This window comes from Hippocampus comes, unplaced genomic scaffold, assembly GCF_001891065.2.
Source record: "Hippocampus comes isolate QL1 unplaced genomic scaffold, H_comes_QL1_v1.1 scaffold153, whole genome shotgun sequence".
Lineage (NCBI taxonomy): Eukaryota > Metazoa > Chordata > Actinopteri > Syngnathiformes > Syngnathidae > Hippocampus > Hippocampus comes.
In genome coordinates this window covers 177,560-195,347 of record NW_017805991.1, presented here as the reverse complement: position 1 = coordinate 195,347, position 17,788 = coordinate 177,560, and the positions used below count along the sequence as shown (strand labels likewise).

Below are 17,788 nucleotides of genomic sequence, written 5' to 3'. Positions count from 1 at the left end.
TTTACAATAAACACTCGAGGCTGGTCCTGTGGTTTCAAGGGTAACCTGGATGAGTGTATAAATATGCAGCACAAAAATATTCATATGCCAGGTGTGATTCATTCCAAGTGTGTGGGTATGTCGTCTTGCAAGGTGCATTTTAATTCATGTTTGGATGTCGCGTCTGGACACTGTCAAATTGAATGACTCAACTCTAAATACAATAATCAACATGATATGGATGATGTATTTGGGTATTCACCGTATGCATATGCAATGTAGAATCTATCTCTGTGCAGCTAATGAAATCATCCGCATCCGTGCATCTGTTTTTTTGGAACAACGATTCATTGGCGTGTCAACTCATCAATGTTGGCAAGAAAAATCTTCTAATCGTGCTGTATGCAAATGCTGAGCAAGCCCAATCAAGCTTCGTCGTTTTAACAACTTCATTCGATGGCGTTATCTCACCCAAGCAAATTTGGATTTGTGCGTGCGTCCGGGCGGAGGCTGCACAGCAGTGTCAGACATTGCAGAGAGAGCACTTCCCAGAAGCCACGTCAGGTATTTTCCATTATATACATCCTGCTCTCCCCTCTTTGTGTGTTTTAGGCACGCACGCACACGCGACGGAAACTTAAACCTACACTGCAATAATAGCTCTTAACCGCATACGGGCGGCTAATGCTCCTATCGTCAGCCGTCCTGTGAGATGATCGTTCACCAATAGCTCGGGTTTGTTTTCAGAACGCCAATACATGTAACGCATAGATGGGAATGATTATCATATGTTGTATTCTTCGCTTTACTGTACAAACGCAGCCTTGAAAAGGAATGAAAGATTTCAAATTGCCCAAACTATTGCTAAAAAATGTTCAAGGTCTCATCTTGTTTTTTTTTTTTTTCTTTCAAGCATGCAAGTTGCCAAAGTTAGTCTGCAGAGGCACTGGGTTACTTTTTATCCTGTTTCGAAGGCTCAAATAGGAACCGGGTGCTTCGAGTACCGGTACATTTTATTCAATCTGTCCCACAATTGCCAGTCACTGCGAGGCAGTGACTGGCAATGAGTCAAATATTTGGTTTCCATAACTTGGCCTGTATCACTTTCTGTGTGTGTAATTTATGTCGCTTCAACGTTGTCCATGATGTGCTATAAAGATAAGGAACCGGGTGCTTCGAGTACCGGTACATTTTATTCAATCTGTCCCACAATTGCCAGGCAGTTTTGGCAATGAGTCAAATATTTGGTTTCCATAACTTGGCCTGTATCACTTTCTGTGTGTGTAATTTATGTCGCTTCAACGTTGTCCATGATGTGCTATGAAGATCCTTCAAAAGTATCAAATTTGAGTTTGATAAAAGTCAAGTCATATTTTTTTGATTTAGTACTAGGAATGTCAAACTTATTTTTGTAGCGGGCCTCATTTTAACCCGTTTCATTTGGAGGGCCGTTCTGACTGACAGCAGAGAAAAGGCGTCAAGAATAACGGTTGATTCAACTGTTGTGTAAGTTACTGTAATGAGAGGTTTGGTCACAAGAAAAAAAGCTGACAATATCGCTCTTATTTGTTACATATGAGAATTTGAAATTTTGGTACAATTTTTAGTAAGCATCATGGAAGTTGATGTGCTTTTGCGGGACACATAAAATGATGTGGTGGGACAGATCTGGCCCCCGGGCCTTGAGTTTGACAACCTCGGATTTAGTATACCCAAATTTATATGGGGAAAATCTCTTAAAGTATCGTCAGATATTACTGAGGCCATATCAACCACTTGAACTGACATTCGGTGAAGGAGAGGCGTTAAATTTGAACTGACTTTTTCTTTTTGTCCGATTTCAACCTGCAGATGTCATGTTTGATATCCTGATCGAGAGTTTCGTTGTTCTTCTTGAGTTTCATTGTTGTTTTTGATTTAAAAAAAAGTAAAAAATAAAAAGTGTTAATCGCGCTTTATGCGAATAGAGTGAATTTCTTATATAAGTCTTACAATGAAAGAATTGAAATACTCTATTAGCCAAATGGATGCAAAATATTCTGAATGCCGAAGCACCAAAATTTCAGTCACTGCGGACACTTTTGGTTCCTTTTTCAGATGAGTGAATTTTCACCATGGATAACTAACTAAAGATCGTTTTGACTTCTCTTTTCTACATATTGAGGATTCAAAGTCAGAGGAAAAAGAGATGAATTGCGGGCAAGAGTTCACCCTTCCTGACACAGCCAATCTCCTAAAAGCTGGAGATAAAGTTAATTAACGGACGTGGCACGGTCACTTCAGGTGCTCGTGGGCTTATGTCGTCGGCAAAGACCTTCACACAGCTGCTCCATGAGAAATTGATCTCTGACTTATTAAAAGGAGTGCTCGTTTCAGTGACGTGCCTGTACTGTACATGTGCGTTCGATACCATAGCCTACGTCAATTATTTGAGGACGGTCAAGCGTTTGAGTTCAATGACTTTCGGAGTCACTGAACGCCAACAGTGCTAGCTAAAAGCGCTGACACTTACGTTTTTGTGTTCAAATACAAGAACCAGTGCGATGTATGTCAAGATATGTCCTATATTATGACATGTCACATACGTACCGATTAATCAATGAAGAAAAAAATATATATATTTTTTTGCTCATTTTTACAGTTTTTTTGGGTTTTTTTTTTTAACACATAAGACAAAGATAATGACATTCAAAAACCTTCCCCACCAAAAAAATAAATAAATAAAAGCCACATTTTCTCTCTGTTGTAAAGTTAAACAATAACCAAGGGATAAAGTATTGTCCAACAATCGAATGTTCTGCTTGTAATTCATATCCATATTGTTGGAAGCGTTAAGGGAACAGACATTTTTTATTCATTAATCGGTTATCTGAGTTTTATTTTGCCAAATATCAGAATCACCATCAGCATAAAAAACCATCTAGGTCTGGCCCTAATATATAGATACATGTGCTTCTGGGTCACCACAAATAAACTTCAGCTGTTCAGGTGGCCTTATACTGGCATTTTTTTTTCCTTTTCATTCTAGCAGAAGCCGGAACATCTTGCGCAAACAATGACTGCTTTTTCGAACTGTTCATAATTCCTTCCATGTCTCGCCGAAGAAAAAACAGGCCTTAGACTTCCAGCATGATATAGATTATTGGTGGAAAAAGTTTTTCTTGGTCTCATTTTTTTTTTTTTTTAAATCTCACAAAAACCCGGGATTTGAACATGCCTATGCAGACTTTTCGTATCTACTGTATCCAGAAACGGAGTGGTTATATTTACCAAATGAAAGGACAGGCTTGTGCATTCCTCGAAAGTATTGAAACAATTGCTCAAGTTGCCAACACCGGGCGGCGGCAACACAGAATGTAACAACAATCCTCCGTCCTTTTGAAATGATGAATACAACCATCGCTATGTTTGTGTTCACACGTATGTCTCGCTTCACTCTGTTTCAGTGGGATGTTCTTCGATGGCAACCACACGTATGTGATTGAACCTGGAGCAGACGGCGGCGGCAACAAAGTAAGCGATGTCATCCCTTCACACCCACGATGATGAATAATATAGGCCCCGGGATGGGAGATTGAACGGGATTACGGGATTGAAACAGGGGTCAACCATTGTTTGGAGAGGATCACGAGACAAAAAGTCACTTGCACACACGCCCCAGCCATATGAGGGCCATTGCCAATTTTTCAGCAAACTCTGGACAAAGCAATGCGCTCAGTTACAAAGAAGCCTTCTGCTAATTAGATAATAACGATTAAAGGCATTATGGTCGAAAGGAGAGGATGGATCTGAGATTGCCTTGAGACACCCGAATACTCAAATAGTGTGTGTGTGTGTGTGTGTGTGTGTGTGTGTGTGTGTGTGTGTGTCCGCACTAATTAAAATGTCCAGGAGATGTAAGTGTGTTTCTACTGTTAATAAGCAAAAAGGAGATGAGATAAAAGAGGTAAAGGACTTTGGCTTATGCTTCCATCCATACTTAGCTCATATGACAGATTTAATGGCTGGGCCACCAAACGCTCAAGGTCGGAGAATAAAGGCTGCAAATGAAACACAGTGGAAGGCCAAGCGGAGATGAAACTGAGTAGACAGTGGTACCTCTACTTAAGAAATTAATTGGTTCTGGAAGAAATTTCTTAACTCGGAAATTTTGTAAGTAGAGACGCGTTTTCCATGTAAATGCGCTAATCCGTTCTAAGACCCCCCAAAATTCAGACATAAATGACACAGGTCAGCATAAATACTGGGACACAGTTCATCAAATATGTACGGAACCACCAAAGAAGTGTGATTCGGTCAAATCTAAGGGTGGGCCTAATTTTCGGATTTTTCACGAGACGTAAATTCATACCTGTCAACCTCGGCTAATAGCTGCCCTTATAAATGATTACGATTCCCCTTACAAAGCAACAAAAACCCGTAAAACGGCTTACCGCGCATGCACACATCATGGGCTTACTGCGCATGCGCACATCATGCTTTATCAATCCGACCGTATGCAGCGATGAAAATAAATATATGATTGAGGATTACTTTTGCTGGTTTGCCGTGACAATAGCAGCGATCGACGACGGCATTGTCGTTGGCTACCAGCAGGTGAGACGATCTGGATTTGAGCCAAAATGGTCTTTGTGAGATCGGTTCACAATTGTTTTTTTTTCCCCGTATAAAAGTTGTAATACGCCGTACATGATTTGAAATGATAAAAAAAAACAATAAATAAAATACGGTGAAAACGTACAAGTTGACAGGTATGTGAGTTACATAGAGATCCATTTGCAAAAGTTCCATTTGCAAAATATGTCAGACCAGCTCGGCGACGCAGTGCACGCACACTAAATACCCCCCCCCCCCATTGCAAAAGTTCCATTTGCAAAATATGTCAGACCAGGTCGGCGACGCAGTGCACGCCTCACACACTAAATACCCCCCCCCCCCAAAATATGTAACTCGCTGCCCATTATTACGATGACTGTATTGTTTTTGATCGGCGTTTTGCTCCAAGTCACATCAGCACATGGAAATGTTCCTCACAGGTGAAGGCAAAAAGTTTACTTGCCCCTATCCTGTTCTCACCGATGAATGTGACATCATGTCGACGTTTGGCCGTTATTGTAACGTAGTCGGGACTCATATACAGCCGCTGGACGGTCGGTGAGCGTATATGGGGCAGGTGTGAAAACTGCCCAAGTCTTGTGTTGGTGGTTGGTTGTCCATCTGTTGGTTCGTTGACAGATTTCTTTTTCATGGAGGACGATGAACAGATGGGTGGGACCATTCTAGTTCCGCGGGGTGGATTGATACCACAGTGACTCGAGTAGCCAATTAGTAAATTAGAGTACCGGTTCCTTTGAGGTTAGATTTGTTTTTAGAAATGCACGCAGGCCCTCTCGGGACCTGTTTTAGTTTCCACACACCCGCTCTAAAAGCTTCTAAAGCGCCATTCTCTTCACATCGTTCGAGTTACACATCGTCCGTATCATCGGCGAATGTGGGAAGCTGCGAGTCGGCGACGCGCCACCAACTTAACGGTCGTGACGTGCTTTAAAGTCGAATTATAAGTCACAGCAGGAGGAGGCGTATGTCGGCCATATGGGAAATTCATCTGCCCTTTTTTTCCTCCCCCTTCTCTACCGCCAGGGCAGAAACGTTAGCACGTCCACGAAATGTTGCTGGTGCCGCTTTATATGTTGAATTTTCCAGCATCGAACGTCAACATGCTCGCATACCATGAAAGCACATTAGCCAGCAGTTAAGCAGCAGGTGCACATTGCCACATGTTCCCTCGGGTGGCCGTATAGTGTGATGGTGCACACTTTGAGGGGAGATGCTGAAGAACACAAAATACCATATGTTTGTTTTGTTCTTGTTTGTTTGCTTGCTTTTTTTTTTTTTTGACAACGCTGCAACTGCGCCTCGGAGAACATTGGAGCAAAACATTGCAGCTGGTCAGCTGAAATAGCCAAAGTGATGAGAACGGTAGAAACTTTTTGATTGGTGTTTTCGTTCAAGTTTCTGCGATATGAAAATCCTCCAAGTCATTTTTGTGAAGGGAAAATTGCTGTGAGGAGGAAGAAAAAGAAACTTTTATACGAGTGCCGTTTTTGTTCGGGTTACTGCATGTGACTATTCGATGTACACTGGACAAATTTTACAGTTGCGGGTGACGTTCTTGATGTTTACTCCATTATTACGCACGATTTGGCAAATTCAAATTGATTCCATTTTTCTTGTGAGTAGCCAACTATTACTTGCAATATTGAAACGCTACATTTGAATGTTAGAAAAAGATGTTCACTCTTCATGACAAAGCATGTCAGACTGACCTGAGTGTGGAGAAAGCAGCAGACTGGATGTGGGGGATGATGATTTATTTCATATGGTGGTGCCTTGGTGGATTTTTGAGGGGGGAGGAGTTGATGGTGGCAGGTTGCGGCTCGAGGGTGCTTGCTTGAGGTGCCAAGTGTTTTTTTTTTCTTTTTTATTGGATGATAAGATTGGGGGGAGGTCTGCTGTGGTCCATGCACACACACACACAGAGACAGCATGTTACACCTCGTTGCATTATATTCATGAGCCAGCCAGCCAGCCAGCCAGCAGTCTGCATCTTCAGCGAGATGCCGTCTCCCGTGGCAACCCCCCCCCCCCTCCTCGTTTCTCTGTAGCCTAACAACATATGAAAAGCCATCTGTGTTTTGAGCCTTAATCCCCATCCATTTGCACACACCCCGCAGAGTGCGGAGGCTGCGTATGTGCTTTGGTCAGGCCGAAACAAAGAAGACAGTGGTCAGTCAGCAGGAATGCATGTGCTGCACTTCTTTGTCAAATGGCTTATTAATTATCAGCCAGTGAAGTAGGCAAACAAAAAAAAAAAAAAAAAAAAAAGTGTTATCAAAGGGGCACACGCCAGTGCTTTAAGCTGCCGGCTGCTTCATTTAACATGCTCACTTTACTTCAAAGAGGAGACGAAACACCAGGGAGCTCAAAGCTGCATTTTAAGTAAGCGCTTAATCGCCTGATGTTGCTCTCCCTCGAGATTGTTGTACGGAGATTGATTCTTATCAGATCAGAGAGCAGGCCGAACATCGGGGACTTCATTATTGTCAGCTCATGAGGGCAAAACAGTGTTTGATTGACAGTCATGTACATCCACTGGACAATTGATTAGGGAGGCCGGAGTGGTCAAATGAAAACTATTCAAGATGGCGTTTTGTTTACTTTTAAATGACACTTGTGTTGTAATCTGCACTGCATTTTATTGAGCGTTTCCGATAAATTGTCCCCTCAAGGTAACCAAATTAGAAACGGCTGTCAGTATGATGCGGTGCAGTTCTACACCGCTGCAAAGTCCAACCGCAAGAATGAACATTTTCAACTCTTTTGGATCATACGTAAAGGTGTACCAAATGTTGTGGCCAGTAAGGGTACCAGCTGTTTTAGGAGTGGGATTAAATACAACCCCCCTCGTCGTTTACAAATCAATCTATAAATTAGATCGTGTGGAATGAAAGTACAGACGCCATACAATCCCAAGAACAGTTTGTGTTTAATAGGAGGAAACAAAAGTAAGTGTAGAAAAACATTTCTCATTGACTTCAGTGTATCACAAAATAAAAATGACAGAAAAGAAATGCTATCATGTGCTGATATAATCACTATACAAAGGAATACATAGACAAAATCTGTTTAGGAATGTTTCAAACTTCATTAAGTTCTACCGCTGCTACATTTTAAGCCAAACAGCTCCTTCCATACAGTATCATTTCATACATTTGGACGTTGCAATTAGCTTTCATCCAGTAAGTAACACATCACAGAACAAAAAAAAAAAGTATCAAAGGTGTAAACTGGCACAGTATGTACTCAACGTTAGTACTCAGGATTAGTGCATTGCTCTCCAACATCACGATGAACGAACGATTTACGTCGCAAAAACTTAAGTCCGTCTGAAGTATTTGAGTAGTGATGACGAGCACCTTCCTCCTGAAGTGATTCTTCAACATTCAATGTAACAGCAGAACAATTGGCATCCAGTGTAAAAGGGGAGGGGAAACGTCTGCCTCTTCCATAGACTCCTGACAAATCGTGGTACCTCCAAAGTCAAAAACCGTCCATTCTGTGAAAATGTTTAAGGAACATTCATGTTATAAAAGAGTTTAAAAAAAAAAAAGAGACATAACAAAGATAATGGCAACATGTAGTTTTTTTGTAGAGCTGCCGAGGTACCCACATACTGAGTCATGGCTGGTCCCGAGCCAAAGAAAATGTCATTTAATTAATCCATTTGATGCTAAGTAAGCACATGTCTTACATAATCTGCATAACATCACATGATGGTGGTTTGAATTCAAAAATTGTTTGACTTGGGGTTTTGTATCACATTTAGTTTAGTTTTTTTTTGCTCAGAAGCCAAAGCAAAAATGCCTTTTCTGAAAAAAAAAAAAAAAAAATTCCAAAGTTCCCACTGTATTTTCTCGAAAATTTTGCTTGAACTCCAAATTGTAATTTTGGGTGTCTGAATACAGAGGTTCCACGGTTTACCAGGAAGCCACTAAATAGTCGGCAGATGCTATCCAGTGTGATATTAGCTTATAGGCACACACGAATCATTCCTGGCCAGTAGCGGGCGATGTATTTTGGCATAATGGGGCTGAACAATTAATCTAATTCAAATTGACATTGCGACGTAGTAGAATACCATTTTCAAATCCCCAGGACTGCAATTTTTTTGAGGGGGGTCATCTACTTCATTTTGGTCAGCTGACTTTACTGCATGTATGTACAGGTATATATTGCCTAGGTGCTAAATAAGTCCGGTCCACACGTTTAAATATCAATGTTTCCTAAGACATGAAAAAATGAAGTGATACCGCCATAAATTTGTTTGCATGATTGTTGTAATCTGAATTATAACCGATTTAGGTATGTTTATGCCAAAGTTGCCTGGAAAACCCAAACATTTATGTGTAATAGAGATGACATTGCTTATTGCAATACAGATTAATTTACGGCTTGTCATGAAAGACAATCTTGGAAAAAAAAATATCGCATATTAAATCGCAATTGCAATATTGTGGAGAAAAAAAAAAAAAAAACATTGCAACCGGATTATTTTTTAAAATAGTTCAGCCCTAGTTTGGAGTCACACAAGTGTGTGGCCCGCGACTTCATGGTCATTTTCCTTCATATGAAATAGATCCAGACCCCTCCACAGGCGCTCACTTCAATGATCACGAATTCAATCAGCCGCTTAGAAAGTAATAATATTCATTTGAGGGCAACAAAGAGGAATAATATGAATTTGATCCGCAAAGATTTTGCTTACTGTGTCACCACGGGAATGTCAATCTCAATGGCGGACATGCGGGAGCGGGTGGAGTAGCGGCGGCCGGCGTAGCTGGGTGTGTAACTCTGTGACGGCGCGTAGGTCTGAGATGGCGCGTAGCTATGCGAAGGTGCGTAGCTGTAGGCCTGAGTTCCTCCCACCTCTGAGCCGTAACCGTCAGGAGCAGAAATCTGAGACATGTACACTTGCGCCGGTGCAGGGGCAGCCACGCTCTGAATGTAGCCCTGCGCGGGCACGTAGTGCTGCGCGTCGATCACCGTGGGAGGATAGGCCTGAGGCGGCAAGGCTTGGGGAGCGTATAGCGGCGACGGCGGGAATCCGTTGGCTGTGAGCGGCTGGGTGGACGCGGAGGTGGACATAGAGGAAAGGGGCAACCAGAAGGGCGAGGGCAACTTCTTACACATGCAGTACCACATGAACATGAGCAGGGCGGCCAGCATCAGCCCCCCGGAGCAGCCAATGGACACGTACGGAGCAAAGCCGTCCGAGAATATGTCGTCGTATCTCTTGTTGAGCTCCTTGGTGCCGAACAGGAACCACACGGAGGGCGCGATGGCAACGCCGCCGCCCAGGAAGAGAAAAGCGCCCGCCACCAGGTGGCAGCCGGCACTGTTCACCAAGAAGCGGATGCTCTTGATGTCCGGATCGGGCTTGTCGGAGCAGCAGCAGGTTTTACACATGCCGGCCATGCATAGCAGCAGGGCCAGAGAGCCGAAGGCCAGAGCCGCCGGCACGCAGAACTGCAGCAGCCTCAGGTCCAGCTGGTCCACTTTGGAGTACCACTGCAAACATGAGACCATTGACGCCAAATGAGCACTTTGGTTGCTGGATTTACACCCTTGCTACCACCTTGCTAGGGCAGCATTTTAGAGCGATGTTCGATGCCAGTATGAGGATTCATCACTGAGTGAATATTCATCGATTTTTGTAGTACTTTGGCTAAATAGCATTTCATTCAACACATTGACAAAACATTGTGAACAAAACCTTTTTTTCCGACGATTTTCCGATGTGTCAGACTGACGCAGTTTAGCGCCAACTACTGCCGAAAAACTCAATGTTCTTTTCCTGAAGTATTGGTGCCTGGCATCAGAGCCTCCATGAGTACCCGATACCGAAAAAAAAGGCTGATATCGGTATTCCTCCATCCCTAATTTTAACACTGTGTAAAAGAGGCTACAGACAGGACCTGCCAGACGTACCTCTGCATCATAGTAGTAGCATCCCGAATAGCCATCCTGCTTGACGCACTTGGTCCACAGCCCGTCATATACGCTGATGTTCTTGGCGTTGCGATTGAAGGTGACCAGTCGGGTTACGCGCCACTGAGGGACTAACGCTGCCACGGACAAGCCGGCCACAGACACAAAGGCGATGATGAAGGCGAAGGCATTGGTGGCATGAATGTCGCGGCATGACATTGTGGTTGGTGTTGAGAGGTGCTGCAGCCAAGGAAAAAGTGCCCGTTGAAGTCATATGATTCTGATTCTGTATCTGTTTGTCACTTAAAAAAAAATACTTGATAGTGGTCAGAACAGTAAAAAAACATGGCAACATTGATTGTGCTTTTGTTAAACATTCTATATCCAGCCACACTGTTTGTGGAAATAGTGCGTGTCAGTTGGACACGCTGTTAAAATAACTCCAGAGAAATAAACTTGAATCAATTTATCAAATCAACTCATTGCCTCGCCCTATATTACCTGATGGGAAAATAACACTTTAATGAAGTAAGCCACAGGCTGACCTAACTTTGTGCCCCCTTCTTGCGTTCCTATTTACTGCAGTGTAATTGACCCAATATCAACCCCCACTGAGACAATGCTCTCATTTCATTAGCAAACAGTAACAAGGACTCTGTGGTGGAGGCTACTGGGAAAGTGCACCAGGACCAACTGAACAAAGCACAATAGAATACCCATAGAACCATATCTGTTATCATACATTTACAGCAATGCTGAATGTTTGAACTTGCTTTTCATTTTTTAGGTAAAGTATGGCCTGGGCCTGTAATATTTTTTGCATAAAATGACCCCTTTTTTCATAAAATTATTTGATCAAAGTTTATTTCAAATTGATTTACCTCACTATGTAATAGGTTGATTGGTTGAATATCAGCACACAAAAAAAGAAAGTGCGGCCTTCCCTTCGTAGTTTAAAAAATATTTTTTTTACTAATCAATCGGTTAATTAACTTTACGGGGCGCAGTTATATTCAAACAGTATTGAATTATAAAACAAACCACTTAGACTAAATAAAGTGACTTCATTTGAAATTCTTGACCTCCTTACTTAAAATGTGACGCTACCAAGTTAGCAGCGCTGAAACCTGTTGAATCTTCAACTCGTTTGAACATCTCTGATGCTAAAGACGGTCGCGATCGAGAGTAAAAGGCGCAACAAAACAACTCGGCTCGTACCTTGTTTCCCGGAAGCCTGTTGGAGGTTACGTTTAAGGTTGTGGCATGTCACATTGGCTCATTTTTAAGAATAAAGCAGATCGCGGAGTGCGGTTGAAGTAGCTAGCATTAGCATGAGAGGCGTAAACAGGATTCAGTGCACCAGTTTTTCCACAATGTTGTCTTGCAGGCGTGTCTTGAAACAACCTATAAAGGTAACGTCGTACGAGTACAGCCGGTACATGAAATACATAAAGTTTTCTCTTTACCAAAAGGCTAGGAAATCCTTGAATATTTGTAAACATTTTTTGTAAACTCTTGTTCCCCCTGGCATGTATTTTAATTGTTTATTTTAATTCATTTTAGTAGTTTTATTTTTTCAGTTGTAAAAATAAATCTTTTTTTTTTTTTTTTCGATGCTCTTTCAGAGTGATGTCCACTTGATATACAAATCTGGAGGCCCAGATGGACTTCGTGACTTCCTCAGTGGTAGGATGGAACTTGGTCAATAAATTAGTAATTGATTTGAGTTGTAAACCACTGGTAATAATGACCTCCTTTAGGTAACCTTCCCAAGTCGGCCTTTCCCAGTGCCCAATTTGCTGGCTCAAGGATTGTCCACAGGAGAAAGAAGAGACAGGTATGAACAAACTAATTTTTCTAATTAGTCAATGTCCCACTTGTGTGTGTTGTTTTTGTTCACAAACCTCAAATGAGAACAAGTTTTCCCCCACTCAGCAGCCGTTCACATTCCTCCTCTTCCTCTCCATGAAATATTTACATTGTGCGTCATCGGCGTCATCATTTCTTAGATGCTCTGAGAGCTTCCCTCATCTGTTTTTTTTTGGGGGGGGGAGTGAACCAACTTTATGTTTTATCACAATGACTCGGCGTCATCATTTCTTAGATGCTCTGAGAGCTTCTCTCATCTGTTTTTTTTTTGGGGGGGTGGAGGTGAACCAACTTTATATTTTAGCACAATGAATTGATATGGTGTTGCCAGGCTTCCTATGGCATTTTGTTCATTTTAATAAATGCGGGAATTCTTTGCAGGCTCCGCACATGTCACAAAGTGTGGAAGATGAGATCAAATACATCGAGTTGATGGTGATCAATGACCATTTAATGGTAAGTCATACAAAAAGGAAGAAGAAGTTGAATTTCTCTTATTGTGGTTATCATCAGACTTTATTTCTTTGCAAATCACAATAAAAGCCAAAGGAAAACGCATACTGAGAGTTAATGCTGAGTATTGTGAGATTTCCATGCGGTGTGACACTTACTGACGGGTTGTTTGATCTTAGAAGCATATTTTTCCAGATAATTTTGTTGATTTAAAGTTGGTGATGTGACTGTAATGTGGGTTATTTATGCACAAATTCATTTTTTTTCTTCTGGACATTTAAATGTGTAACTAAACTTTAATGTTGTTGGGCAATTTTTTTCCCCGCTCAAGATTGAGATTTAATATATGTTTATTTTTTTTCAAGGTCCTCGTATGTAAACTTGTGCACTGCATTTCTCAAGCTCTGAACTCATTCATACGTTGTATAAATCAGTAAATAAAATATAGATATGTATGAAAAAAAAGACTGCCAACCCACTGAAACGAGGCAGTTTTCCTCCCTATTTGTAGCCTTTGCAGTTTAAAAATTGTCAAATGTAATAAATTTACATTTAAATATTTTGAAATGAATTTGCCCCAAGAGGATGTTTTGCACTCATGTGTTTCTTCTCGCTCTCCCTTTCCAGTACAAGAAGCATCGCCTCTCCGTTGGCCACACCAATAACCATGCGAAGTCAGTAGTCAATACGGCTGACATGGTAAGAACTGAATTGATCCTCTTCCCGGAAAGCTCGCTTCAAGCACTTCCTGCCATTGGCGTTGAGCGCGCATCACGCTGCTTCCTCATTTAAACAACCCCGCTCTCTCCATTTTAACCCTTTCAGCCATCATGTAACCTGATAACATGATAAGTTGTCCACTGTTGTAGCCGCTGTCCCTGAAAAGGGTTAAACTGCCATTAACCAGCCGCTCATAAGTACGCCACTTGAGGAGACTGTCTTAGCATGAATGTCACTATTGGATCATTCATTCGTGTGCGCCGCTATGGAAATGCAACCGGCCGCCGTGTCACGGCTGTAAGTCGATCGCCTTGTGAAGCTCAGCCGGAAAAGGTCAAGATTTTTTGTCTCGCCCTTGAAAAAGATCATACGAAGCAGATCGTCTTTGGAAAGTTCCCATTGATTTCTGTACGGGAGTTGAGTTTCTTTCCATAGCTACAATCGCAGCTTTTCCTTCAAGCGACAACTCATAAAACTGCCGCAATGAATTTAGAGACAGCCTTCGAGAGCATTTGAACTGGCCCGCAATGCAGTTCTTCAAAACAAAGGAAACCTCAGATGAGCTACACTAAAAAGATGTCATCACGCATTATCATATTGTGGCCTTCGGAGGGCTTTAAATGACTGAAATGATCCCTAATGGGGGAAAAAAAAGTCCCCTACTTCTGATCTAAATCTTCATCCCTCTCAGCATCTTGTATTCTTTGAATCGTTTGACCATAATTCATGTTGGGAATCAGATCAAGTGTTTTCATACTGCAATATCCTGCTTTCCATTAGGGTCCTTCAGGACAAAGATTTAATAGCAAACCTTCTTTAAACTGCGCCCTCATTTTTTATATAATCTCCTTTGATTTCCCCAGATTTTCAAGGAACAACTTAATACCCGCATCGTGCTCGTCGCCATGGAAACATGGTCCACCGATAACAAATTTAACATTGATGATGACCCCATGGTGACCCTGAAGGAGTTCATGAAGTACCGCAAAGATTTCATCAAGGAGCGATGCGACTCCGTACACCTCTTCTCGTGAGTGCCGATATTATTATCAAATATTAGACAGTGACATTTTTCGCGTTAGTTCTAATTTATAAAATTTTTAAATATGTAACCCCAAAATATGCCAGTTTTTTGCAAGTTATACTTTCTTGGAGTACTTTTTAAACAAAATCCTACTAAATTCGAAAAGTATTGGCTTTACGCCGTGATGTCATTCGTATGCGAGACGTCAAATTTGTAATGAATGTCCTGTTTGCTCCAGTTTTTTTTTTTTTTTTTTTTTTTTAATGATTGTTCTTCTACACCCCCGGATTAGATTTTATCACTGTTCGGCTGCACTGAACACAACTAGTATTCGCATTACTTGTAGAAGTCATTAATATGACAGAAAACAACATATTTTGTGACATAATTGTAATTAAAAGGCAAGGCTTTTTTTAGTCACGAACACTAATATGAACAAAACAAAAAAAAATTCTGTATCGATAACCCCCTGCCACAGCAATGGATTTGAAATAAAAGTAAACTCAAGATGTGATCAAATTTGAATGTATAGTACTTAACCACTGCTTAATTTTTTTCGTGACTTTCATCGTGTTTTTATTCAACGTTTCGATTATCAGAGGGAACCGTTTTCACAGTAGCTGGGGCGGAGCTTCCTACATGGGAGGAGTTTGCTCCCTCACCAAAGGGGGCGGAGTCAATGAGGTAACCTTCGAACGAAGCGCGCGTGTAGTTGCTGCGTTCTTTTATCTGAGCGCCGTAGTATCAACGCTGGATTTTTGATGGTCTTCTCATGTCAGACTTAATCTATATTTTGTGTTGCTGTTGTCCATTTGTTTCCCTTTATCAGTTTGGAAAACCATATGAGATGGCCATAACGCTGGCTCAGTCCCTTGGGCAGAACATTGGCATTTTCTCTGATAAGAAGAGGATTCTTAATGGTATATTGTCCGATTTAAATCCATCATTTCTAACCCGTCTGATATACTGTATACCACGTATGTGCACCCACAATTTCTGCACCGAGGTTTTCTGCCCCCTCGCCCACCCCTGTAATCGCATCATCATTTCGGTCATTTTAATGGTTGAATTCAGATTACATTGCTACTTCTCACGGTGTTTTTCTACAGGAGAGTGCAAATGTGATGATCGTTGGTCAGGCTGCATCATGGATGATGTTGGGTAAGTAAAAAGGTTCATGAAGGCACTAACTGAAAGTCCCAACCCGCCATAATATCTCATTGGTAGAATTTATCGCATAAAGGGGCCTTGCTGCAATTAGAGAAATCACCAGTAGGTGTCAGCCCACGACCATTCTCTGTAGTCTAGCAGCTTGTTGCTACAGTGCTTAATGCCACGTTGTGGTTAGTGTTCTTTCATAATGCTACAGCCAACAAAACATGTAACTTTGTGTGTCATTGTGATTCTGTGCTGTGTGTTGATGTCAATACCCCCTCTTAAATACTTCTTGCACTTCCCCTCTATCCCAAATGGGACAGCAGGTGAGCAGAAGCCTGGCTAGAACATTGCTTATGCCCTTTTGAACCACTGCCTCGGCAAAATGGTTGTCACCCACCACAACCAAACGTCTCTGTTTGTTCAAATGATGTAAACAAATACAGTCTGGTGTGCCTTTAGTCCATTCCGATTGTATTTGGCATCATCTTATTGAACAATAACGCTCATCTATCTTATTCTGTTTTACATCAAGTGGACACCTCATTAGGGATACCTAATCTTATATGAAATGCAATGTCAATATTCAACCTATAAAACATCACACAACTCAGTTGTGAGGGATGCTGTTGCAAAGGTATTCATTACACAATTTGTTTCTCATTGTGTCGTGTAGAACCACATTATACCACAAAACACCCTTCAGATGATGAACAATCCAGTATTGTTTAACGAATACCGCTCTCGCAGCGTCGATCAGAATTGATCATTCTTTTCTTTGTAAGGGCAGGATTTTTGATACATTTGTACTTGATCTCATTAGCTTGTGCAGGTGTACCTAATGTTGTGACCTGACTGTATATGGCTAAAGTCAGTGGCCAGTCAGCTTAGCTTTAATTTGTTTTCTCTATTTCCTCAAATAGTGGCTGTCCCTCTATAATAGATAACGTGCCCCCAATTAGTCACTAAGCACTATAAAATTGTACTTTGTGACAACATTCTGGAATGACATAACTATGTTAAAAAAACAAACAAAAAACTGATTTTGCTTCAATTCATTGGTCATTAAGATGCGCCTTCTGGTGTTTGCACCATGGCCACCGGGGGGCAGTGTAGTACTGACATACGGATATATACGGAGACGGTCACAACTCAGTAGCGTTGTAGTTGTTCTTCGCAGAGGATAAAGAAGAGATTCCTGTGAGTATTGTCATATTGTCTATGTACATGTGTTGCTCCACCGTTTGTGTTCAGACATCTGTTGCTTAAAGCAGTGGTTCTCAACCACCGGTCCATGGCTTCGTACCTGTACGCCGCACGGATAGATAGAGAACGAAAATAATTTCTTGCATACATACGTCAACATCCACAACAATTTTGACCTGCAAATCAATGCAAAAAAAATGGCCAAATGACAGCTTGTATTTAAAAAAAAACAGAAATCGTGTCACTCAGATCTCAAGGCACCACTACGCATTGACCATACTGTTTAATACCCCCCTTGAATTTGCTCCTCACAATTTGAGCCACTATCTGTGGAAATACTGTACTTTAGGTAGCTTCACATTGGTCTTTTCATCCCTTTTCCATGTCTTGTCTTGTCCATGTGTTGTCGATTGATACTGTCTGCAATGTCAGTCTCATCCTGAATGACTCAGCTGGGAACTCTGACACTGTCTGCTCACACACCTCCTCGATTGGGTTCCCATCTAACACATCCAGTTTCGGTACACTCGCTAGCGAAGCCATCATGTGAAGAGGTCACGTGACAGAGCACTCTGTCATCTGCCTTCTGCTCTCTCTCAAATCAACTCAGTGGTATTTCAGACACTTCAATGTATTCAGTGAGCGAGCTCAGCCATGTCCATTGACGCCAGCTTCTTTTTTACTCCACAGCGCCTGCATGTTTGAGCAGCCTAACTCCTCTCAGTGTTCTGTTTTCACAGGTTTATCTACTGTGTGTGTGTGTGTGTGTGTGTGTGTGTGTGTGTGTGTGTGTGTGTGTGTGTGTGCGTGTGTGCGTGCGTGAGTGTGGGTGTG

The 17,788-nt window shown here is 41.8% G+C and overlaps 2 protein-coding genes across 3 annotated transcripts in view; one reads left to right on the top strand and one right to left on the bottom strand.

Moving 5' to 3' along the window:
- adam22 (ADAM metallopeptidase domain 22) overlaps positions 1-17,788 on the top strand; it is a 52,658-nt gene that overhangs the window by 21,811 nt on the left and 13,059 nt on the right. For both annotated transcript variants that reach the window (XM_019892081.1, XM_019892082.1), the window contains exons 6-14: positions 3,426-3,492; positions 12,153-12,213; positions 12,288-12,364; positions 12,778-12,852; positions 13,477-13,548; positions 14,433-14,599; positions 15,193-15,277; positions 15,423-15,513; positions 15,703-15,754. In XM_019892081.1, coding sequence (XP_019747640.1) covers positions 3,426-3,492; positions 12,153-12,213; positions 12,288-12,364; positions 12,778-12,852; positions 13,477-13,548; positions 14,433-14,599; positions 15,193-15,277; positions 15,423-15,513; positions 15,703-15,754 — 747 coding nt within the window. The remainder of the gene's footprint in view (positions 1-3,425; positions 3,493-12,152; positions 12,214-12,287; positions 12,365-12,777; positions 12,853-13,476; positions 13,549-14,432; positions 14,600-15,192; positions 15,278-15,422; positions 15,514-15,702; positions 15,755-17,788) is intronic.
- cldn12 (claudin 12) lies at positions 7,502-11,924 on the bottom strand. The gene is made up of 4 exons (XM_019892096.1): positions 11,746-11,924; positions 10,528-10,767; positions 9,305-10,107; positions 7,502-8,095 (listed from the first exon to the last, which is right to left on the bottom strand). The coding sequence occupies exons 2-4, from the start codon at positions 10,744-10,746 to the stop codon at positions 8,080-8,082; spliced, it is 1,038 nt and encodes a 345-aa protein (XP_019747655.1). The 5' UTR covers positions 10,747-10,767; positions 11,746-11,924; the 3' UTR covers positions 7,502-8,079.

Coding starts and splice junctions, on each gene's coding strand:
- cldn12 (XM_019892096.1), bottom strand. CDS start 10,746: ATGTCATGCCGCGACATTCATGCCACCAATGCCTTCGCCTTCATCATC. Junction 10,108..10,527: donor GCTACTACTATGATGCAGAG/GTACGTCTGGCA, acceptor TCATGTTTGCAG/TGGTACTCCAAAGTGGACCA.